This window comes from Aquarana catesbeiana, linkage group LG09 (genome assembly GCF_042186555.1).
Source record: "Aquarana catesbeiana isolate 2022-GZ linkage group LG09, ASM4218655v1, whole genome shotgun sequence".
NCBI classification, from domain to species: domain Eukaryota; kingdom Metazoa; phylum Chordata; class Amphibia; order Anura; family Ranidae; genus Aquarana; species Aquarana catesbeiana.
This window is the reverse complement of record NC_133332.1, coordinates 3,709,878-3,736,336: the sequence shown is the minus strand read 5'-3', so window position 1 is coordinate 3,736,336 and position 26,459 is coordinate 3,709,878. Positions and strand designations below refer to the sequence as shown.

Sequence of the window (26,459 nt, the reverse complement as noted above, 5' to 3'; positions counted from 1 at the left end):
ATTTCCATATTCTGTATACTGTGGGAGATCAGATATAGTGAATTCAGGCTCATTAGAGTGTAAGCTCCTCTGGTACAGAGACTGATGTGATTGGCTCAGTGATCTCTGTACAGCGCTGCAGTATATGTCAGAGCTATATAAATGTATATTAATAATAATAGTGTGTGACTGTGGGGGAGGGGACATTAGAGTGTAAGCTCCTCTGTATAGAGACTGATGTGATTGTGGGGGGAGGGGAAATTAGAGTGTAAGCTCCTCTGTATAGAGACTGATGTGACTGTGGGGGGAGGGGACATTAGAGTGTAAGCTCCTCTGTATAGAGACTGATGTGACTGTGGGGGGAGGGGACATTAGAGTGTAAGCTCCTCTGTATAGAGACTGATGTGACTGTGGGGGGAGAGGACATTAGAGTGTAAGCTCCTCTGTATAGAGACTGATGTGACTGTGGGGGGAGGGGACATTAGAGTGTAAGCTCCTCTGTACAGAGACTGATGTGACTGTGGGGGGAGGGGACATTAGAGTGTAAGCTCCTCTGTACAGAGACTGATGTGACTGTGGGGGAGGGGACATTAGAGTGTAAGCTCCTCTGTATAGAGACTGATGTGACTGTGGGGGGAGGGGACATTAGAGTGTAAGCTCCTCTGTATAGAGACTGATGTGACTGTGGGGGAGGGGACATTAGAGTGTAAGCTCCTCTGTATAGAGACTGATGTGACTGTGGGGGAGGGGACATTAGAGTGTAAGCTCCTCTGGTACAGAGACTGATGTGACTGTGGGGGAGGGGACATTAGAGTGTAAGCTCCTCTGTATAGAGACTGATGTGACTGTGGGGGGAGGGGACATTAGAGTGTAAGCTCCTCTGTATAGAGACTGATGTGACTGTGGGGGAGGGGACATTAGAGTGTAAGCTCCTCTGTACAGAGACTGATGTGACTGTGGGGGAGGGGACATTAGAGTGTAAGCTCCTCTGTATAGAGACTGATGTGACTGTGGGGGAGGGGACATTAGAGTGTAAGCTCCTCTGTATAGAGACTGATGTGACTGTGGGGGGAGGGGACATTAGAGTGTAAGCTCCTCTGTATAGAGACTGATGTGACTGTGGGGGAGGGGACATTAGAGTGTAAGCTCCTCTGTATAGAGACTGATGTGACTGTGGGGGGAGGGGACATTAGAGTGTAAGCTCCTCTGTATAGAGACTGATGTGACTGTGGGGGGGAGGGGACATTAGAGTGTAAGCTCCTCTGTATAGAGACTGATGTGACTGTGGGGGGAGGGGACATTAGAGTGTAAGCTCCTCTGTACAGAGACTGATTTGACTGTGGGGGGAGGGGACATTAGAGTGTAAGCTCCTCTGTACAGAGACTGATTTGACTGTGGGGGAGGGGACATTAGAGTGTAAGCTCCTGTGGTACAGAGACTGATGTGACTGTGGGGGAGGGGACATTAGAGTGTAAGCTCCTCTGTATAGAGACTGATGTGACTGTGGGGGAGGGGACATTAGAGTGTAAGCTCCTCTGGTACAGAGACTGATGTGACTGTGGGGGAGGGGACATTAGAGTGTAAGCTCCTCTGTATAGAGACTGATGTGACTGTGGGGGGAGGGGACATTAGAGTGTAAGCTCCTCTGTACAGAGTCTGATGTGACTGTGGGGGGAGGGGACATAAGAGTGTAAGCTCCTCTGTATAGAGACTGATGTGACTGTGGGGGGAGGGGACATTAGAGTGTAAGCTCCTCTGTATAGAGACTGATGTGACTGTGGGGGGAGGGGACATTAGAGTGTAAGCTCCTCTGTATAGAGACTGATGTGACTGTGGGGGGAGGGGACATTAGAGTGTAAGCTCCTCTGTATAGAGACTGATGTGACTGTGGGGGGAGGGGACATTAGAGTGTAAGCTCCTCTGTATAGAGACTGATGTGACTGTGGGGGAGGGGACATTAGAGTGTAAGCTCCTCTGTACAGAGACTGATGTGACTGTGGGGGAGGGGACATTAGAGTGTAAGCTCCTCTGTATAGAGACTGATGTGACTGTGGGGGAGGGGACATTAGAGTGTAAGCTCCTCTGTATAGAGACTGATGTGACTGTGGGGGGAGGGGACATTAGAGTGTAAGCTCCTCTGTACAGAGACTGATGTGTGGGGGGAGGGGACATTAGAGTGTAAGCTCCTCTGTATAGAGACTGATGTGACTGTGGGGGGAGGGGACATTAGAGTGTAAGCTCCTCTGTACAGAGACTGATGTGTGGGGGGAGGGGACATTAGAGTGTAAGCTCCTCTGTATAGAGACTGATGTGACTGTGGGGGGAGGGGACATTAGAGTGTAAGCTCCTCTGTACAGAGACTGATGTGTGGGGGGAGGGGACATTAGAGTGTAAGCTCCTCTGTATAGAGACTGATGTGACTGTGGGGGGAGGGGACATTAGAGTGTAAGCTCCTCTGTATAGAGACTGATGTGACTGTGGGGGAGGGGACATTAGAGTGTAAGCTCCTCTGTACAGAGACTGATGTGACTGTGGGGGAGGGGACATTAGAGTGTAAGCTCCTCTGTATAGAGACTGATGTGACTGTGAGGGGAGGGGACATTAGAGTGTAAGCTCCTCTGTACAGAGACTGATGTGACTGTGGGGGGAGGGGACATTAGAGTGTAAGCTCCTCTGTATAGAGACTGATGTGACTGTGGGGGGAGGGGACATTAGAGTGTAAGCTCCTCTGTACAGAGACTGATGTGACTGTGGGGGAGGGGGACATTAGAGTGTAAGCTCCTCTGTACAGAGACTGATGTGACTGGGGGGAGGGGACATTAGCGTTTAAGCTCCTCTGGTACAGAGACTGATGTGACTGTGGGGGGAGGGGACATTAGAGTGTAAGCTCCTCTGTACAGAGACTGATGTGACTGTGGGGGGAGGGGACATTAGAGTGTAAGCTCCTCTGTACAGAGACTGATGTGACTGTGGGGGAGGGGACATTAGAGTGTAAGCTCCTCTGGTACAGAGACTGATGTGACTGTGGGGGGAGGGGACATTAGAGTGTAAGCTCCTCTGTACAGAGACTGATGTGACTGTGGGGGAGGGGACATTAGAGTGTAAGCTCCTCTGTACAGAGACTGATGTGACTGTGTGGGGGAGGGGACATTAGAGTGTAAGCTCCTCTGTACAGAGACTGATGTGACTGTGGGGGGAGGGGACATTAGAGTGTAAGCTCCTCTGTACAGAGACTGATGTGACTGTGGGGGGAGGGGACATTAGAGTGTAAGCTCCTCTGTATAGAGACTGATGTGACTGTGGGGGAGGGGACATTAGAGTGTAAGCTCCTCTGTATAGAGACTGATGTGACTGTGGGGGGAGGGGACATTAGAGTGTAAGCTCCTCTGTATAGAGACTTATGTGACTGTGGGGGGAGGGGACATTAGAGTGTAAGCTCCTCTGTACAGAGACTGATGTGACTGTGGGGGAGAGGACATTAGAGTGTAAGCTCCTCTGTATAGAGACTGATGTGACTGTGTGGGGAGGGGACATTAGAGTGTAAGCTCCTCTATATAGAGACTGATATGACTGTGGGGGAGGGGACATTAGAGTGTAAGCTCCTCTGTATAGAGACTGATGTGACTGTGGGGGGAGGGGACATTAGAGTGTAAGCTCCTCTGTACAGAGACTGATGTGACTGTGGGGGAGGGGACATTAGAGTGTAAGCTCCTCTGTATAGAGACTGATGTGACTGTGGGGGGAGGGGACATTAGAGTGTAAGCTCCTCTGTACAGAGACTGATGTGACTGTGGGGGGAGGGGACATTAGAGTGTAAGCTCCTCTGTACAGAGACTGATGTGACTGTGGGGGAGGGGACATTAGAGTGTAAGCTCCTCTGTACAGAGACTGATGTGACTGTGGGGGGAGGGGACATTAGAGTGTAAGCTCCTCTGTATAGAGACTGATGTGACTGTGGGGGGAGGGGACATTAGAGTGTAAGCTCCTCTGTATAGAGACTTATGTGACTGTGGGGGGAGGGGACATTAGAGTGTAAGCTCCTCTATATAGAGACTGATGTGACTGTGGGGGGAGGGGACATTAGAGTGTAAGCTCCTCTGTACAGAGACTGATGTGACTGTGGGGGAGGGGACATTAGAGTGTAAGCTCCTCTGTATAGAGACTGATGTGACTGTGGGGGGGAGGGGACATTAGAGTGTAAGCTCCTCTGTACAGAGACTGATGTGACTGTGGGGGGAGGGGACATTAGAGTGTAAGCTCCTCTGTATGGAGACTGATGTGACTGTGGGGGGAGGGGACATTAGAGTGTAAGCTCCTCTGTACAGAGACTGATGTGACTGTGGGGGGAGGGGACATTAGAGTGTAAGCTCCTCTGTATAGAGACTGATGTGACTGTGGGGGAGGGGACATTAGAGTGTAAGCTCCTCTGTATAGAGACTGATGTGACTGTGGGGGGAGGGGACATTAGAGTGTAAGCTCCTCTGTATAGAGACTGATGTGATTGTGGGGGGAGGGGACATTAGAGTGTAAGCTCCTCTGTACAGAGACTGATGTGACTGTGGGGGGAGGGGACATTAGAGTGTAAGCTCCTCTGTATAGAGACTGATGTGACTGTGGGGGGAGGGGACATTAGAGTGTAAGCTCCTCTAGTACAGAGACTGATGTGACTGTGGGGGAGGGGACATTAGAGTGTAAGCTCCTCTATATAGAGACTGATGTGACTGTGGGGGAGGGGACATTAGAGTGTAAGCTCCTCTGTACAGAGACTGATGTGACTGTGGGGGGAGGGGACATTAGAGTGTAAGCTCCTCTGTATAGAGACTGATGTGACTGTGGGGGGAGGGGACATTAGAGTGTAAGCTCCTCTGTATAGAGACTGATGTGACTGTGGGGGGAGGGGACATTAGAGTGTAAGCTCCTCTGTACAGAGACTGATGTGACTGTGGGGGGAGGGGACATTAGAGTGTAAGCTCCTCTGTACAGAGACTGATGTGACTGTGGGGGGGAGGGGACATTAGAGTGTAAGCTCCTCTAGTACAGAGACTGATGTGACTGTGGGGGAGGGGACATTAGAGTGTAAGCTCCTCTATATAGAGACTGATGTGACTGTGGGGGAGGGGACATTAGAGTGTAAGCTCCTCTGTATAGAGACTTATGTGACTGTGGGGGGAGGGGACATTAGAGTGTAAGCTCCTCTGTATAGAGACTGATGTGACTGTGGGGGGAGGGGACATTAGAGTGTAAGCTCCTCTGTATAGAGACTGATGTGACTGTGGGGGGAGGGGACATTAGAGTGTAAGCTCCTCTGTACAGAGACTGATGTGACTGTGGGGGAGGGGACATTAGAGTGTAAGCTCCTCTGTATAGAGACTGATGTGACTGTGGGGGGAGGGGACATTAGAGTGTAAGCTCCTCTGTATAGAGACTGATGTGACTGTGGGGGAGGGGACATTAGAGTGTAAGCTCCTCTGTATAGAGACTGATGTGACTGTGGGGGGAGGGGACATTAGAGTGTAAGCTCCTCTGTATAGAGACTGATGTGACTGTGGGGGAGGGGACATTAGAGTGTAAGCTCCTCTGTATAGAGACTGATGTGACTGTGGGGGAGGGGACATTAGAGTGTAAGCTCCTCTGTATAGAGACTGATGTGACTGTGGGGGGAGGGGACATTAGAGTGTAAGCTCCTCTGTACAGAGACTGATGTGACTGTGGGGGGGAGGGGACATTAGAGTGTAAGCTCCTCTGTATAGAGACTGATGTGACTGTGGGGGAGGGGACATTAGAGTGTAAGCTCCTCTGTACAGAGACTGATGTGACTGTGGGGGAGGGGACATTAGAGTGTAAGCTCCTCTGTATAGAGACTGATGTGACTGTGGGGGGGAGGGGACATTAGAGTGTAAGCTCCTCTGTATAGAGACTGATGTGACTGTGGGGGGAGAGGACATTAGAGTGTAAGCTCCTCTGTATAGAGACTGATGTGACTGTGGGGGGGAGGGGACATTAGAGTGTAAGCTCCTCTGGTACAGAGACTGGCGTCGGTAATGTATGGCGAGGAGGATAATCCACATTGGTGGCACTCTGAGGTCATCTAATACAGAATGTTGTTATTTCTTCTCTATCTTGGATATTATATGAAATTGAAGTTTATCTCGGCACACATCGTCCCGTTCTCCAGTCTGGAGGATGAAGAGGACTCATGTCATGAGCCCGAAGTTCAGGAGAACTGTCTGCTTATAATTATGTTTTCACTGCAATTACTGAGAAACAATTTATCCGCAGCTCTGAGAGCCGACAAATCCAAAATACAAACATAACCCTTAAATGTGCGAGAAACAAGATCATTATTACCGAGCCGAGAGACGAGGAGGAGAGAGAGAGAGAGAAGAACCTGGGGGAGGAATATCAAAAGGAACAGAAGAGGAGAGAGAGAGGAAGGAGAAGAGAGAGAGAGAAATAGAGAGAGAATAAGAGAGAGAGAGAGGAAAAGGGAGAGGAAGAAAGGGAGAGAAAAAGAAAGAGTGAGAAGGAAAAAAGAGAAATGGAAAGAAAATGAGAGAGTAAGAGAGAGAAAAAGAAAGAGCAAGGAGAAAGAGAGAGAGAGGGAGGGGGAGAGAGAGAGAGGGGGGGGAGGGAGAGCGAGAGAGGGGGGGAGAGAGGGAGGGGAGAGAGAGAGCAAGAGAGGGAGGGAGGGGGAGAGAGAGAGAGAGAGGGAGGGGAGAGAGCAAAAGAGGGAGGGAGAGAGAGGGGGGGAGAGAGCGGAGAGCGAGAGAGGGGGGGAGAGAGGGAGGGGAGAGAGAGAGCAAGAGAGGGAGGGAGGGGGAGAGAGAGAGAGGGGGGGGAGAGAGAGAGAGAGGGAGGGGAGAGAGAGAGAGAGGGGGGGGGAGAGAGAGAGAGGGAGGGGAGAGAGCAAAAGAGGGAGGGAGAGAGAGGGGGGAGAGAGCGGAGAGCGAGAGAGGGGGGGGAGAGGGAGGGGAGAGAGAGAGCAAGAGAGGGAGGGAGGGGGAGAGAGAGAGAGAGGGGGGGAGAGAGAGAGAGAGGGAGGGGAGAGAGAGAGAGAGGGGGGGGGAGAGAGAGAGAGGGAGGGGAGAGAGCAAAAGAGGGAGGGAGAGAGAGGGAGGGGAGAGAGAGCGAGGGAGAGAGAGAGGGAGGGGAGAGAGAGCGAGGGAGAGAGAGAGGGAGGGAGAGAGAGAGAGAGAGAGGGAGGGAGAGAGAGAGAGAGAGAGGGAGGGAGAGAGAGAGGGAGGGAGAGAGAGAGGGAGGAAGGGAGGGGGAGAGAGAGAGGGAGACAGAGAAAGAGAAAGAGGAAAAGAGAGAGAAAGAAAGGGAGTGAAGGAAAAAAGAAAAATGGAAAAAAATGAGCAAGTAAGAGAGAGAAAAAGAAAGAAAGAGAAATTAAAAAATGAGAGAGAGAAGGAAGGACAGAAGGAGAAAGAGGAAAAGGGAGAGGAAGAAAGGGAGAGAAAAAGAAAGAGAGAGCTAGAAAAAGGGAGAAAGTAAGAAAAAAAGAGAAAGAGAGAGAAGAAGGAGAATTATAGAGAGAGAAGGGGGGGGAGAAAGGGCGATAAAAAGAAAGAGAGAGAGAGAAGAAGAAAAAGAGAGAAAGAGAAATGAAAAAAATGAGAGAGAGAGAGAAGAAGGGACAGAAGGAGGAAGAGGGAGACTGCTGCAATGTAATGCCCCATACACACGGTCGGACATTGATCGGACATTCCGACAACAAAATCCTAGGATTTTTTCAGACGGATGTTGGCTCGAACTTGTCTTGCACACACACGGTCACACAAAGTTGTTGGAAAATCCGATCGTTCTGAACGAGGTGACGTAAAACACGTACGTCGGGACTATAAACGGGGCAGTGGCCAATAACTTTGGTTTCTTAATTTATTCTAAGCATGCGTGGCACTTTCTGCGTCGGATTTGTGTACACACGATCGGAATTTCCGACAACGGATTTTGTTGTCGGAAAATTTTATAGCCTGCTCTCAAACTTTGTGTGTCAGAAATTCCTATGGCCATGTAACAAAGGACTGCGAGAGACTGCTGACATCTAACCAACAGACTGCTGCCAAGTTACAGGAGACAGCTGGGCACTACGGCTACCCTCAAGAAAGTGAGACACTCCTGCCATGTTACAAGAGACTGCAGCCATGTTATAATTTAGTTGACAAGCTCAGGCCTGGCACATTTCTATGTCAGTCCACATCTGGCTGTGCAGTCACACAACGTAACGTGGAACCTGAGGAAGTGCCGTTTCCCTGGCAGGTGTGTGTCTCACAGACACGAGTTGGGTATTTGCTCCTCATACCTTGTGAACTTTCCTCAGAGAGACAAATAGAGACCTCATCGTGCCGATCGTTCTCTTCCACCACTCCAGCTATGGGGTCTTCTGTAGGTGTCAGAGAGGAGGTTGAGCGTTCAGGGAAGGTGGCCGGCCCTCCCCGCGGAGGTGGGACTTCAATCCCCATTAGCCGATACTTTCTCCGCCGGTTCCCGATCCATGTCTGCAATAAGAGAAGTGCTGTAATTCAACAGTAAACTATTCTTGGGACAACACCAAATATAATATTCCAGTTACAGGTGGATCTAGTGGCCTGAGTTCTTGGATCTCTCAGTGAAGAAATGGTGAAGAATGGCTAGGCCAAGCTGGCGGACCTCTTAATGACCTATAATGACCAAACCAATATGGAGAGTCCATCTATATTAATGACCCCCTTAGTGCAAATAACATCATTTACCTCCAGGAAGTTGTCCTAGTGGAGAGAGGATATGGTGGAGAGCCACCTACCTCAGGTCAGGGGACAAGAACATTCTAGCTGAACTGGAGAGCGGAGATGTGTAGGGTGGAGCCTTACAGACACTTACCCTCGTGAGCTCCTAGTACTGCGTAGACATGACCCAATGACCCCTTTTTCTGACGTTTGCCTCCTTTACCTCCGGGAAGTTGTCCTAGTTGAGTGAGGACATGGAGAGACACCTACCTCACCTCTGGGGACAGGAACATTACTTCTAGCTGGACTGGAAAGCCAATCATGTGGCTTCTTTGGATCAGCACGTAAAGCATGCAGAGATGGTCAAAAGATCCAGTTGGCATTCAACCAAACATTAGAATGGGGAAGAATCTGATCTAAAGGACTGTGGAATGATTATTGGTGGCATCTCAGATGCATCTGTCCTCTCAGGTGTTTAACACTCTCTGGGCTCTAGAATTTACAGATAATGGTGGGAGAAACAAAACCCTTAAAATTTTGTAGAAGGAGGAGGAAGAATTTCCTCAGTCTCCCCTCCCCCAGTGATCGGACTGTACATTGTAACTTTGTAGAAGGAGGAGGAAGCATTTCCTCAGTCTCTCCTCCCCGTGTGCGGGGGGTGATTATCCAGGACGGAGGGGTTCCATGACGGTGGGGGTGATTCTTCCGGATGGTGGGGGTGATTGTCCCGGACAGTGGGGGTGATTCTCCCGGACGGTGGGGGTGATTGTCCCGGACAGTGGGGGTGATTCTCCCGGACGGTGGGGGTGATTGTCCCAGACAGTGGGGGTGATTCTCCCAGAAGGTGGGGGTGATTGTCCCGGACGGTGGGGGTGATTGTCCCAGACAGTGGGGGTGATTCTCCCAGAAGGTGGGGGTGATTGTCCCGGACGGTGGGGGTGATTGTCCCGGACGGTGGGGGTGATTCTCCCGAACGGTGGGGGTGATTCTCCCGGACGGTGGGGGTGATTCTCATGGAACGGTGGGGGTGATTGTCCCCGACAGTGGGGGTGATTCTCCTGGAAGGTGGGGGTGATTCTCCCCGACGTGGGGCTGATTCTTCCGGACGGTGGGGCTGGTTCTCCCGGATGGTGGGGCTGATTCTCCATGACGGTGGGGGTGATTCTCCAGGATGGTGGGGTGGTTCTCAAGGACGATGGGGGTGGTTCTCCAGGACGGTGGGGGTGATTGTCCCGGACGGTGGGGCTGATTGTTCCGGACGGTGGGGGTGATTTATAAAGTGACAGTCTGGCGCTAACTAAAACTGTGTAAATGTGTACCCTAAATATGGTACAGCTGTGGCGAAATATTGTGCAAGTGTACCACAACAAAAACAGAACCAAAGAAAATGCAAAACATTGGGCTAAACAATAGATTGGGTCTGTGCAGCATACAGAGTCCACAATATTGTGACGAGGTAAATTGCTTCCGTGAGGGTGTCTTCGGTCACATGGGGATGGTAAGTTGCTTGTCTGCAGTTACTTTTCAGTAAACAAACAATGGAGAATAAATGGGTACTCTTACCAAATGTGGTGGACCCTAAATGTCATATGACAAAAGGGTCATACAGGCTCAAGATCCTATGAAGTATGGAACAGGTGCAGAGGTCAGACGGGTCCTGGTACGGTGTCTCCAACTCTTGGTCCTGGTATGGCGTTCCCAACTCTCGGTCCTGGTATGGTGTCCCCAACTCTTGGTCCTGGTATGGTGTCCCCAACTCTTGGTCCTGATATGGTGTTCCCAACTCTCGGTCTGTGGACTTCAAAGGCACTCTGCGGTCAGGACAAAGGTCTTCAAACTCACCTCTTCAAAGGCTCCAAGGAAGGAACACATGGAGAAAAGGAAAGGGAGGAAGGACTCCAAATGGTGCAGGTCAAACCGGGTGATTTATTGATAACAAATCAAGTATCAAATGGCAGTACAATAAAAGTGATCACAAGCAAAATAAAAGGATAAAAGCAATGTGGGGTACAGAGAATGCTGGCCCGATGGGTTTCAACACTAGGAGGTCTTCAACTGGGGAAAAAGCTTCCTCCCTTTCCTTTTCTCCATGTGTTTGTTCCTTGGAGCCTTTGAAGAGGTGAGTTCAGAGACCTTCGTCCTGACCGCAGAATGCCTTTGAAGTCCACAGACTGAGAGTTGGGGACACCATACCAGGACCGAGAGTTGGGAACACCATACCAGGACCGAGAGTTGGGGACACCATACCAGGACCGAGAGTTGGGGACACCATACCAGGACCCGTCTGACCTCTGCACCTGTTCCATACTTCATAGGATCTTGAGCCTGTATGACCCTTTTGTCATATGACATTTAGGGTCCACCACATTTGGTCTCCAGTATTTGTTTACTGAAAATTAACTGCAGACAAGCAACTTACCATCCCCATGTGACCGAAGACACCCTCACGGAAGCAATTTACCTCGTCACAATATTATGGACTCTGTATGCTGCACAGACCCAATCTATTGTTTAGCCCAATGTTTCGCATTTTCTTTGGTTCTGTTTTTGTTGTGGTACACTTGCACAATATTTCGCCACAGCTGTACCATATTTAGGGTACACATTTACACAGTTTTAGTTAGTGCCAGACTGTCACTTTATTATTCACCTTAAACCTTGTATGTTTGAGTGTTGGCTGCTCCCCTTTTTTTCACTTCATATATATATTTGCTGTAGCGCAGTTTTTTCTCCTACACTCCCGGTGGGGGTGATTCTCCCGGACGGTGGGGGTGATTCTCCAGGACGGTGGGGGTGATTGTCCCGGACGGTGGGGGTGATTGTCCCGGACGGTGGGGGTGATTCTCCTGGACAGTGGGGGTGATTCTCCTGGACAGTGGGGGTGATTCTCCCGGACGGTGGGGGTGATTCTCCCGGACGGTGGGGGTGATTCTCCCGGACGGTGGGGGTGATTCTCCCGGACGGTGGGGGTGATTCTCCCGGACAGTGGGGGTGATTCTCCAGGACGGTGGGGGTGATTCTCCAGGACGGTGGGGGTGATTCTCCCGGACGGTGGGGGTGATTGTCCCGGACGGTGGGGGTGATTGTCCCGGACGGTGGGGGTGATTGTCCCGGACGGTGGGGGTGATTTTCCCGGACGGTGGGGGTGATTCTCCAGGATGGTGGGGGTGATTCTCCAGGACGGTGGGGGTGATTGTCCCGGACGGTGGAGATGATTCTCCAGGACAGTGGGGGTAATTGTCCCTGACGGTGGGGGTGATTCTCCTGGACGGTGGGGGTGATTCTCCTGGACGGTGGGGGTGATTCTCCCGGACGGTGGGGGTAATTCTCCCGGACGGTGGGGGTGATTCTCCCGGACGGTGGGGGTGATTCTCCCAGAAGGTGGGGGTGATTCTCCAGGATGGTGGGGGTGATTGTCCCGGACGGTGGGGGTGATTCTCCAGGACGGTGGGGGTGATTCTCCCGGACGGTGGGGGTGATTCTCCCGGACGGTGGGGGTGATTCTCCCGGACGGTGGGGGTGATTCTCCCGGACAGTGGGGGTGATTCTCCAGGACGGTGGGGGTGATTCTCCAGGACGGTGGGGGTGATTCTCCCGGACGGTGGGGGTGATTGTCCCGGACGGTGGGGGTGATTGTCCCGGACGGTGGGGGTGATTGTCCCGGACGGTGGGGGTGATTTTCCCGGACGGTGGGGGTGATTCTCCAGGATGGTGGGGGTGATTCTCCAGGACGGTGGGGGTGATTGTCCCGGACGGTGGAGATGATTCTCCAGGACAGTGGGGGTAATTGTCCCTGACGGTGGGGGTGATTCTCCTGGACGGTGGGGGTGATTCTCCTGGACGGTGGGGGTGATTCTCCCGGACGGTGGGGGTAATTCTCCCGGACGGTGGGGGTGATTCTCCCGGACGGTGGGGGTGATTCTCCCAGAAGGTGGGGGTGATTCTCCAGGATGGTGGGGGTGATTGTCCCGGACGGTGGGGGTGATTCTCCAGGACGGTGGGGGTGATTCTCCCGGACGGTGGGGGTGATTCTCCCGGACGGTGGGGGTGATTGTCCCGGACGGTGGGGGTGATTGTCCCGGACGGTGGGGGTGATTTTCCCGGACGGTGGGGGTGATTGTCCCGGACGGTGGGGGTGATTTTCCCAGACGGTGGGGGTGATTTTCCCAGACGGTGGGGGTGATTCTCCAGGACGGTGGGGGTGATTGTCCCGGACGGTGGGGGTGATTCTCCAGGGCGGTGGGGGTGATTCTCCAGGGCGGTGGGGGTGATTGTCCCGGACGGTGGGGGTGATTGTCCCGGACGGTGGGGGTGATTGTCCCGGACGGTGGGGGTGATTCTCCAGGGCGGTGGGGGTGATTGTCCAGGACGGTGGGGGTGATTGTCCCGGACGGTGGAGGTGATTCTCCAGGACAGTGGGGGTGATTGTCCCGGACGGTGGGGGTGATTGTCCCGGACGGTGGGGGTGATTCTTCAGGACGGTGGGGGTGATTGTCCAGGACGGTGGGGGTGATTGTCCAGGACGGTGGGGGTGATTGTCCAGGACGGTGGGGGTGATTGTCCAGGACGGTGGGGGTGATTGCCCCGGACGGTGATGGTGATTCTCCCGGACGGTGGGGGTGATTGCCCCGGACGGTGATGGTGATTCTCCCGGACGGTGGGGGTGATTGTCCAGGACGGTGATGGTGATTCTCCTGGACGGTGGGGGTGATTCATAGCGATGTTCTCCGATCGATCCCGCTCACCTGCGGTTTGTGTCTATATTTAGCCGCACAGACAGGATGAGTAAGTGGATTGCAGCGTGGAGATTTATTCTGCACCCGCTCCTATCTATTCCAGGCCTCCTGTCAGGCGCTGCGTCTCATGCAATTTAAAGAGCTGCCTTTGGAATTCATACCCGGCATCGGGAGTTGGTGGCCAGAAAATCTACTTTACAATCGTCGCTATTTCACCAAACGGACTGTGACCGGCGTCCATTAACCCTTCCATGACGGGGAAAGATTTAACCAGTTCCCACCCAGACCTAACATTTCTCTCCTACATAAAAAACTCTGATTTTTTTTTTTTGTTAGAAAATTACTTAGAACCCCCTAAACATTATATATATATATATATATACAGTATCTCACGAAAGTAAGTACACCCCTCAGTGACATTTGTGTAAATCTTTTCTTCTCTCTTTTCATGTGACAACACTGAAGAAATGACACTTGTCTACAATGTAAAGTAGTGAGTGTACAGCTTGTATAACAGTGTAAATTTACTGTCCCCTCAAAATAACTCAACACTCAGCCATTAATGTCTAAACCGCTGGCAACAAAAGTCAGTACACCCCTAAGTGAAAATCTCCAAATTGGGCCCAATTATCCATTTTCCCTCCCCGATGTCATGTGACTCGTTAGTGTTACAAGGTCTCAGGTGTGAGTGGGGAGCAGGTGTGTTAAATTTGGTGTTATCGCTCTCACTCTCTCATACTGGTCACTGGAAGTACAACATGGCACCTCATGGCAAAGAACTCTCTGAGTTCTGAAGAAAAGAATTGTTGCTCTACATAAAGATGGCCTAGGCTATAAGAAGATTGCCAAGACCCTGAAACTGAGCTGCAGCACGGTGGCCAAGACCATACAGCGGTATAACAGGACAGGTTCCACTCAGAACAGGCCTCGCCATGGTCCACCAAAGAAGTTGAGGTCACGTGCTCAGCATCATATCCAGAGGTTGTCTTTGGGAAATAGACGTATGAGTGCTGCCAGCATTGCTGCAGAGGTTGTAGGGGTGGGGGGTCAGCCTGTCAGTTCTCAGACCATACGCTGCACACTGCATCAAATTGGTCTGCATGGCAGTCATTCCAGAAGGAAGCCTCTTCTAAAGATGATGGACAAGAAAGTCCACAAACAGTTTGCTGAAGACAAGCAGACTAAGAACATGGATTACTGGAACCATGTCCTGTGGTCTGATGAGACCAAGATAAACGTATTTGGTTCAGATGGTGACAAGCGTGTGTGGGGGCAACCAGGTGAGGAGGACAAAGACAAGTGTGTCTTGTCTACAGTCAAGCATGGTGGTGGGAGTGTCATGGTCTGGGGCTGCATGAGTGCTGCCGGCACTGGGGGGCTACAGATCATTGAGGGGACCATGAATGCCAACATGTACTGTGACCTACTGAAGCAGAGCATGATCCCCTCCCTTCAGAGACTGGACCGCAGGGCAGTATTCCAACATGATAACCACCCCAAACACACCTCCAAGACCACCACTGCCTCGCTAAAGAAGCTGAGGGTAAAGGTGAAGGACTGGCCAAGCATGTCTCCAGACCTAAACCCTATTGATCATCTGTGGGACATCCTCAAACAGAAGGTGGAGGAGCGCAAGGTCTCTAACATCCACCAGCTCCGTGATGTCATCATGGAGGAGGGGAAGAGGACTCCAGTGACAACCTGTGAAGCTCTGGTGACCTCCATGTCCAAGAGGGTTAAGGCAGTGCTGGAAAATAATGGTGGCCACTACTAGCAAAGGGGACCTAATCAAATGGCCAGGGAGTGTATACAGTAAAGGATTCTGGGTAAACTCCAGTCTTGGCATTCATTAATTTGGCAGTCATTGACATTGCTTGATGTGGACTGAACATTAAAGAACCAGACCCCCCCCCCCCCCTTAATTCTTAATCAAACTTCTCCCCAATTTCCCATTTTTCTGCCAATTTCTCTAAATTTTAACCCCTCACCTTAGACCTCTCAATCCCTAACCCCCTCCCTAATTCTCAATCCAAGCACTCCCCAAGTCTTCCTGACCACTCCCCATTTTCATGTCCCATCACCCCAATTACCACTTTATCCTCCCCATCGCCAAACCCTACATTAACTCAACCCGTTCTCCAATTCTCAGTCCAACTACTTCCCAGATTCTCCCCATTTCCTCACCCTGTTCTACAATTCCCCTCCCCCAATTGCTTTCTTGTTCCCCCCATTTCCTTAACTATGTCCCAAATTCCTAATCCCCTCACATGTTCGAACCCCCACAGTAACTCAACACCCTCTCCAATTCTCCATTTTACCCAACCCACACCCCCACCCCTGAATTCTCCCTCACAAATTTCCACCATTTTCCAAAAATGCCTCCCTGATTCCCCCTTTATATCTCATCCTCCCCCAATGTGCGTCCTCCTCACCCGCACTATCTCGCAGTCCACGTTCAGCTCCGCGGCCACGGCTTCGATCTTCTCCCGACACACGGAGCCCAAGCTGGTCATGCCGTTGTCCCAGTACTTCTTCAGGGTGGCCAGGTCATGGTCACTGAACTGAGTGCGATCCTGGAGCTGCCCAGACACAAAGAGAGATATATTGGGGGTCATTCTCCATACATTACATCAATGGCTCCACGCTCTATATTGGGGGTCATTCTCCATACATTACATCAACGGCTCCACGCTCTATATTGGGGGTCATTCTCCATACATTACATCAACGGCTCCACGCTCTATATTGGGGGTCATTCTCCATACATTACATCAACAGGTCCACGCTCTATATTGGGGGTCATTCTCCATACATTACATCAACAGCTCCACGCTCTATATTGGGGGTCATTCTCCATACATTACATCAACGGCATCACGTTCTATATTGGGGGTCATTCTCAATACATTACATCAACGGCTCCACGCTCTATATTGGGGGTCATTCTCCATACATTACATCAATGGCTCCATGCTCTATATTGGGGGTCATTCTCCATACATTACATCAACAGGTCCACGCTCTATATTGGGGGTCATTCTCCATACATTACATCAACAGGTCCACGCTCTATATTGGGGGTCATTCTCCATACATTACATCAATGGCTCCACGCTCTATATTGGGGGTCATTCTCCATACATTACATCAACAGGTCCACGCTCTATATTGGGGGTCATTCTCCATACATTACATCAACAGGTCCACGCTCTATATTGGGGGTCATTCTCCATACATTACATCAATGGCTCCACGCTCTATATTGGGGGTCATTCTCCATACATTACATCAACGGCTCCACTCTCTATATTGGGGATCATTCTCCATACATTACATCAACGGCTCCACGCTCTATATTGGGGGTCATTCTCCATACATTACATCAACGGCTCCACGCTCTATATTGGGGGTCATTCTCCATACATTACATCAATGACTCCACGCTCTATATTGGGGGTCATTCTCCATACATTACATCAACAGCTCCACGCTCTATATTGGGGGTCATTCTCCATACATTACATCAACAGCTCCACGCTCTATATTGGGGGTCATTCTCCATACATTACATCAACGGCATCACGTTCTATATTGGGGGTCATTCTCCATACATTACATCAACGGCTCCACGCTCTATATTGGGGGTCATTCTCCATACATTACATCAATGGCTCCATGCTCTATATTGGGGGTCATTCTCCATACATTACATCAACAGGTCCACGCTCTATATTGGGGGTCATTCTCCATACATTACATCAACAGGTCCACGCTCTATATTGGGGGTCATTCTCCATACATTACATCAACAGGTCCATGCTCTATATTGGGGGTCATTCTCCATACATTACATCAATGGCTCCACGCTCTATATTGGGGGTCATTCTCCATACATTACATCAACGGCTCCACTCTCTATATTGGGGATCATTCTCCATACATTACATCAACGGCTCCACGCTCTATATTGGGGGTCATTCTCCATACATTACATCAATGACTCCACGCTCTATATTGGGGGTCATTCTCCATACATTACATCAACAGCTCCACGCTCTATATTGGGGGTCATTCTCCATACATTACATCAACAGCTCCACGCTCTATATTGGGGGTCATTCTCCATACATTACATCAACGGCATCACGTTCTATATTGGGGGTCAGTCTCCATACATTACATCAACGGCTCCACGCTCTATATTGGGGGTCATTCTCCATACATTACATCAATGGCTCCATGCTCTATATTGGGGGTCATTCTCCATACATTACATCAACGGCTCCACGCTCTATATTGGGGGTCATTCTCCATACATTACATCAAAAGCTCCACGTTCTATATTGGGGGTCATTCTCCATACATTACATCAACGGCTCAACCGCTCTATATTGGGGGTCATTCTCCATACATTACATCAACGGCTCAACCGCTCTATATTGGGGATCATTCTCCATACATTACATCAACGGCTCCACGCTCTATATTGGGGGTCATTCTCCATACATTACATCAACGGCTCCACGTTCTATATTGGGGGTCATTCTCCATACATTACATCAAGGGCTCAACCGCTCTATATTGGGGGTCATTCTCCATACATTACATCAACGGCTCCACGTTCTATATTGGGGGTCATTCTCCATACATTACATCAACGGCTCCACGCTCTATATTGGGGGTCATTCTCCATACATTACATCAACAGCTCCACACTCTATATTGGGGGTCATTCTCCATACATTACATCAACGGCTCAACTGCTCTGTATTGGGGATCATTCTCTATACATTACATCAACGGCTCCACGTTCTATATTGGGGGTCATTCTCCATACATTACATCAATGGCTCCATGTTCTATATTGGGGGTCATTCTCCATACATTACATCAACGACTCAACCTGTCTATATTGGGGGTCATTCTCCATACATTACATCAACGGCTCCACGTTCTATATTGGGGGTCATTCTCCATACATTATATCAACATCTCCACGCTCTATATTGGGGGTCATTCTCCATACATTACATCAACGGCTCAACCGCTCTATATTGGGGGTCATTCTCCATACATTACATCAACGGCTCCACGTTCTATATTGGGGGTCATTCTCCATACATTACATCAACAGCTCCGCACTCTATATTGGGGGTCATTCTCCATAGATTACATCAACGGCTCCACGCTCTATATTGGGGGTCATTCTCCATACATTACATCAATGACTCCACGGTCTATATTGGGGGTCATTCTCCATACATTACATCAACAGCTCCACGCTCTATATTGGGGGTCATTCTCCATACATTACATCAACGGCTCCACGTTCTATATTGGGGGTCATTCTCCATACATTACATCAACGGCTCCACGCTCTATATTGGGGGTCATTCTCCATACATTACATCAATGACTCCACGCTCTATATTGGGGGTCATTCTCCATACATTACATCAACAGCTCCACGCTCTATATTGGGGGTCATTCTCCATACATTACATCAACGGCTCCACGCTCTATATTGGGGGTCATTCTCCATACATTACATCAACGGCTCCACGCTCTATATTGGGGGTCAATCTCCATACATTACATCAATGACTCCATGCTCTATATTGGGGGTCATTCTCCATACATTACATTAACGGCTCCACGCTCTATATTGGGGGTCATTCTCCATACATTACTACAACAGCTCCACACTCAGTCTTGTGACAGACTTCTAAACAGCGGCTTCTATTTACTAACAGATACAATGTATTTCACCAACAAAATTCAAAACTTGCTTTGAGAAACATGAAGGCTGCCATTTCCGAACTCTCTTTCTGAAAACTCTAGTTGTCTGGCTGTCTTAATGATCCTCTGACTCTCTATCTCCCATCTGATCAATGTTTATAAACAATGTTACTTTGTATCCCTCTATCTCCTGACTCACCAATGTTTATAAACAATGTTACTTTGCATCTCTCTATCTCCTGTCTGATCAATGTTTATAAACAATGTTACTTTGTATCCCTCTATCTCCTGTCTGATCAATGTTTATAAACAATGTTACTTTGTATCTCTCTATCTCCCGTCTGATCAATGTTTATAAACAATGTTACTTTGTATCTCCTATCTGATCAATTTTTATAAACAATGTTACTTTGTATCCTGTATACAGGTATATTGTATTCTGGTACACCGAATGCAGTGCAGGAAAGGGGCTGCAAAATCGCACTACAGAGGATTCGCACAGGAAATACGGACAGTGTTCCTGTGCAGTTCTGGTGTGAATCGGCCCTCAGAGTTGCGATTTCACTGACGACATGCTTGTTCCAGATAACGACTCAGAAAATAAACACAGCAGCCAGGCAATCAGCATTTTCAGGAGTCTCAGGCTTCGTATCTTTCTCATGACCCCGGGTTCTACACACGCTCAATATCACATCACGTTGCCTGCAGACGTCTCATTAAAATGCACATCTGGCAATCCAAAACGCAGCAGAGAGATCTGAGGAGAGGAATCCCACTGATATCACTCAGCTCTGTGTTTGATCAGGAAATGGCGACAGTAGTGAAGCGGCTGGACGCCGTTCTCAGCGCCGCGTGATTTGTTGCGCGGATTTCTATACCAGGGAACTCCGGGGGATTTACGATCGGTACAAACTCTGCGTTATTAGATATAATAAGGATCAAAAAGTGTCCATGGAGTGCAAATCATCTCAACTCTGATTGGCTGGTTTACAGGGAAGCAAAACACCCCCCCCCCCGCCCCTCGGGGGTCACTATTAAAATTAAAAAAAAAAAAATTAAAAAAAATAGATAAAAAAAAAATTATATGGTTACTGTATATTTGATTCTATTATTTGTCCTCTTTAAAATGAAATAAAATTATATCTCTGCTGCAACGCACTGCAAAGTTATTTACAGATAACTGTGCCCATCAGTGCAGCCTAATGAATGCCCATCCATGGAGCAGCCTCACCAGTGTCCATCAATGCAGCCTGACCTTTGCCCATCAATGCAGCCTATCAGTGCCCATCAATGCAGCTTCATCAGTCCCCATCAATGCAGCCTATCAGTGCCCATCAATGCAGCCTGACCTTTGCCCATCAATGCAGCCTATCAGTGCCCATCAATGCAGCTTCATCAGTGCCCATCAATGCAGCTTCATCAATGCCCATCAATGCAGCTTCATCAGTGCCCATCAATGCAGCTTCATCAGTGCCCATCAATGCAGCCTATCAGTGCCCATCAATGCAGCTTCATCAGTGCCCATCAATGCAGCTTCATCAGTACCCATCAATTCAGCTTCATCAGTGCCCATCAATGCAGCTTCATCAGTGCCCATCAATGCAGCTTCATCAGTACCCATCAATGCAGCTTCATCAGTACCCATCAATACAGCCTATCAGTGCTCATCAATGCAGCCCATCAGTGCCCATCAATGCAGCTTCATCAGTGCCCATCAATGCAGCCTATCAGTGCCCATCAATGCAGCTTCATCAGTGCCCATCAATGCAGCTTCATCAGTGCCCATCAATGCAGCTTCATAAGTGCCCATCAATGCAGCCTATCAGTGCCCATCAATGCAGCCTGACCTTTGCCCATAAATGCAGCCTATCAGTGCCCATCAATTCAGCTTCATCAGTGCCCATCAATGCAGCCTATCAGTGCCTATCAATGCAGCTTCATCAGTGCCCATCAATGCAGCTTCATCAGTGCCCATCAATGCAGCCTATCAGTGCCCATCAATGCAGCTTCATCAGTGCCCATCAATGCAGCTTCATCAGTACCCATCAATGCAGCTTCATCAGTACCCATCAATGCAGCCTATCAGTGCTCATCAATGCAGCCCATCAGTGCCCATCAATGCAGCTTCATCAGTGCCCATCAATGCAGCCTATCAGTGCCCATCAATGCAGCTTCATCAGTGCCCATCAATGCAGCTTCATCAGTGCCCATCAATGCAGCCTATCAGTGCCCATCAATGCAGCCTGACCTTTGCCCATCAATGCAGCCTATCAGTGCCCATCAATGCAGCTTCATCAGTGCCCATCAATGCAGCCTATCAATGCCCATCAATGCAGCTTCATCAGTGCCCATCAATGCAGCTTCATCAGTGCCCATCAATGCAGCTTCATCAGTGCCCATCAATGCAGCCTATCAATGCCCATCAATGCAGCTTCATCAGTGCCCATCAATGCAGCTTCATCAGTGCCCATCAATGCAGCTTAATCAGTGTCCATCAATGCAGCTTCATCAGTGCCCATCAATGCAGCTTCATCAGTACCCATCAATGCAGCTTCATCAGTACCCATCAATGCAGCTTCATCAGTACCCACCAATTCAGCTTCATCAGTGCCCATCAATGCAGCTTCATCAGTACCCATCAATGCAGCTTCATCAGTACCCATCAATGCAGCTTCATCAGTACCCATCAATGCAGCTTCATCAGTGCCCATCAATGCAGCTTCATCAGTACCCATCAATGCAGCTTCATCAGTGCCCATCAATGCAGCTTCAACAGTACCCATCAATGCAGCCTATCAGTGCCCATCAATGCAGCCCATCAATGCAGCTTCATCAGTGCCCATCAATGCAGCTTCATCAGTGCCCATCAATGCAGCTTCATCAGTACCCATCAATGCAGCTTCATCAGTACCCATCAATGCAGCTTCATCAGTGCCCATCAATGCAGCTTCATCAGTGCCCATCAATGCAGCTTCATCAGTGCCCATCAATGCAGCTTCATCAGTGCCCATCAATGCAGCTTCATCAGTACCCATCAATGCAGCTTCATCAGTACCCATCAATGCAGCTTCATCAGTGCCCATCAATGCAGCTTCATCAGTACCAATCAATGCAGCTTCATCAGTACCCATCAATGCAGCTTCATCAGTGCCCATCAATGCAGCTTCATCAGTGCCCATCAATGCAGCTTCATCAGTGCCCATCAATGCAGCTTCATCAGTGCCCATCAATGCAACCTATCAGTGCCCATCAATACAGCTTCATCAGTGCCCATCAATGCAGCTTTATCAGTACCCATCAATGCAGCTTCATCAGTACCCATCAATGCAGCCTATCAGTACCCATCAATGCAGCCTATCAGTGCCCATCAATGCAGCTTCATCAGTACCCATCAATGCAGCTTCATCAGTGCCCATCAATGCAGCTTCAACAGTACCCATCAATGCAGCCTATCAGTGCCCATCAATGCAGCCCATCAATGCAGCTTCATCAGTGCCCATCAATGCAGCTTCATCAGTGCCCATCAATGCAGCTTCATCAGTACCCATCAATGCAGCTTCATCAGTACCCATCAATGCAGCTTCATCAGTGCCCATCAATGCAGCTTCATCAGTGCCCATCAATGCAGCTTCATCAGTGCCCATCAATGCAGCTTCATCAGTACCCATCAATGCAGCTTCATCAGTGCCCATCAATGCAGCTTCATCAGTACCCATCAATGCAGCTTCATCAGTACCCATCAATGCAGCTTCATCAGTACCCATCAATGCAGCTTCATCAGTGCCCATCAATGCAGCTTCATCAGTGCCCATCAATGCAGCTTCATCAGTGCCCATCAATGCAGCTTCATCAGTGCCCATCAATGCAGCTTCATCAGTGCCCATCAATGCAACCTATCAGTGCCCATCAATACAGCTTCATCAGTGCCCATCAATGCAGCTTTATCAGTACCCATCAATGCAGCTTCATCAGTACCCATCAATGCAGCTTCATCAGTACCCATCAATGCAGCCTATCAGTGCCCATCAATGCAGCCTATCAGTGCCCATCAATGCAGCAAGAGGCCACAGGGAGGAATCGGGGGGATTGCCATCCGGATCACACAGAGCGGGGATCTCCCGCTGAGATGCGGCTTGTATTTGAAATGTCGGTCGATGTCAAAGTCCCGCCTCCTGAACCGACATTGGACCAGTTTGCTGTCTATCATAGGAGCCGGTCCAGGAGGCGGGACTTCGTTTGACAGTGGCTGGCATTTCATATACAGCATGTGTGACAGCGGGAGATCCCCGCTCTGTGCGACCCGGCCGGCTCTCCTGACAGTTTCCTGGCTGATCTCTTCTGGCAGAAGCGATGTGGCCCTTTTTTACAGGGAATGAGATGCCAGAAACGATCAGCCAAGAAAATGGTCGGCCCAGTCCGCCCCCCGCTCCACGCCCACCCCCAACTAATTGCCACTCGCCAAACGCGAGCAGAAATTTTGAGGGATGGTAACACTGTTTAGCTCTGGTAACAGTGTTTAATAAATGTTTTTTTTTTAAATGTAATAAAAAAGAAAAAAAAAAGAAGAATAGAAAAAATAGAGAATAGAGAAAAAGCAGAATAAAAAAATAATAATAATTAAATTTTTTTTTTCAGTCGGTGTCACTGATCACGGCTACACCCATTATATGATGACGCTATGCTGCACTGGTGACAATATGTAACAAAAAAAAAAAATTGTGAAAAAAAAAAATTTTTTTTTTTAAAATTTCTCATTTTCCAAAAAAAGTGACAAAAAATTACAACTTCAAAAAACTAACCATGCCTCTTACTAAATACCTTGGACTGTCTACTTTCCCAAAAAGGTCATTTTGGGAGGGTATTTGTACTGTCCCGGCGTTTTTGAGCTTCAAGAAATGAAATCGGCCGTCAGTACGTCAGGATTGATCGATTTTCAGATATACGTTTATCCCCTAGTTTGTGGACTCTATAACTTTCCTACAGACTAAATAATATATGCTGATTTGGGTTATTTTGACCAAAGAAATGTAGCAGAATACAATTTGGCCGAAATTTATGTAGAAAGATGTTATAACAGAAACGGAAAAAAAATGCGCTTCCTGACAGACTCCACGGCAGCCTACGTGTGGATTAGCCCCGCCTCCATAACTACCCAATAGGACCCCTCTCCCATAAACCTTTGCCCCGGCCAAGGGCCGTGTCTCGGTTAAAGAACTTACTCTTATAACCACCTTTCTGGTGGCCGTCACTTCAGCAAAAAGAGCATCTGAAATCAGGGGACCTGGGTTCAAAGGAGCCTGTTCTAACTTTCTTTCCAGATAGAGTGGTGCTAATCCCCATGCTGGGGGCCCAACCCCTAAAGTGATCACAATTTTACATGAGAATCAAGAGGTTGAGCTCCTGTCAGGGCTGGGCTCAGCCCTTCCTTCTCTGAGCTGCCCGCTCAGCTGTCGGCTAATTGCCAGCTCCCATCTCTCTCAGTTGCTCAGCTGTTGATGATATCCTGCTCGTCAGTCCTGCCTACTTAAGCCAAGCCAGAAGTCAGGGATCAATGTAGTGGAACAGCAAGTAGGATCTGGAGCCAGAAGGGAGGTCAGCAAAGCAAGGATTGCAGGAGAACGTTTCTGTCATGTTGACCAAGGTGAAGGCAGAGATTATCTGGACTGGACGGCTTAAGTAGGCAGGACTGACGAGCAGGAAATCATCAACAGCTGAGTAACTGTGGAGAGAGATGAGAGCTGGTAATTAGCCGACAGCTGAGCGGCCAGCTCAGAGAAGGAAAGGCTGAGCCTTGACAGCTCCCCACCTTCAGATCAGTGGATAATCTGGATGTCCATCCACTTGATATACTCTAAAACAGTATCTGGAAGCCAAGGCTCCCCTTTCGTCAATCGGATTTTCTCTTCATCCTCCTCCATGAAAAGAACAAGGGAATGCCGGCCTCAGTTAGATCCATTGCCGTTTGGATCATTCAGGCTATTCAGTGGGCTTATAAAGCGAAGGGCTTGGCTCCTCCGGAAGCAGTGGCGGCGCATTCAGCCCGGAAGCATTTCGACATCTTGGGCAGCTTCAGGACATATCGCTCATGTCGAACATTTTGTTCCCACAAATAGAGCTTTCTTTTGGTTGTATTTGATAACCTCTGCGTTTGTTTTTTTTTTTTTGCTAAACGAATAAAAAAAGACCGAAAATATTGAAAAAAAAAGTTTTTTTGTTTTTGTTACAAAATTTTGTAAAATAAGTAAGTTTTCTCCTTCACTGATGAGCACTAATAAGCTGCACTGATAAGGCGGCACCAATGAGATGACACTGATGAGGTGGCACTGATGGGCACTGACAGGGCGGCACTGATAGGCAGCACTGATGGGTGGCACTGATGGGCATTGATAGGCGACACTGATGGGCACTAAAAGGCTGCATTGATGGGTACTTATGGGTGGCACTGATAGACAGCACTGATAGGCGGCACTGATGGGCATTCATAGGTGGCACTGGTGGGCACTGATAAGCAGCACTGATGGGCACTGATAGGCGGCACTGATAGGCAGCACTGATAGGTGGCACTGATGGGCATTCATAGGTGGCACTGGTGGGCACTGATAAGCAGCACTGATGGGCACTGACGATGGGCACTGATAGGCGGCACTGATAGGCATCACTGATAGGTGGCACTGATGGGCATTCATAGGCGGCACTGATAGGCAGCACTGATAGGAGGCACTGATGGGCATTCATAGGTGGCACTTGTGGGCACTGATAGGCGACACTGATGGGCACTGAAAGGCTGCACTGATGGGTACTTATGGGTGGCACTGATAGACGGCACTGATGGGCACGGAAAGGCGGCACTGATGGGCATTGATGGGCATTGATGGCTGGCACTGATATATTTCACTGATAGGCATCACTGGTGGCACTGGCAGGCATTTTTTATTGGCACTGATTGGCATTTCCCTGGTGGTCTAGGGTGGCATACCTGGTGGTCCAGTGTGGTGGCCATCCCTGGTGGTCCTGGGCAGGCATCCCAGGGGGGGCTGCACTGATAAACAATCAGCACAGACACCCCCCCTGTCAGGAGAGCAGCTGATCGGCTCTCCTCTACTCGCGTCTGTCAGATCAATGATCAACGGCTCTTCCTGTTTACATCGTGATTGGACACAGCTGATCACATGGTAAAGAGTCTCCGTCAGAGACTCTTTACCTAGATCGGAGTTGCGGCGCATCAGACTGACACGTCACACCAACAGCAGCGGTCAGGATATCGCAACCACTTTGCCGACGTCATTTTGCTATATGG

General features: G+C 49.4%; 1 protein-coding gene across 3 annotated transcripts in view; it reads right to left on the bottom strand.

The window, feature by feature from the left end:
• The window catches only part of HDX (highly divergent homeobox), a 115,079-nt gene that overhangs the window by 32,104 nt on the left and 56,516 nt on the right, over positions 1-26,459 (bottom strand). For all 3 annotated transcript variants that reach the window (XM_073598092.1, XM_073598093.1, XM_073598094.1), the window contains 2 exons: positions 15,856-16,002; positions 8,285-8,480 (listed from right to left, as the gene is read on the bottom strand). In XM_073598092.1, the coding sequence (XP_073454193.1) occupies positions 8,285-8,480; positions 15,856-16,002 (343 nt within the window). The remainder of the gene's footprint in view (positions 1-8,284; positions 8,481-15,855; positions 16,003-26,459) is intronic.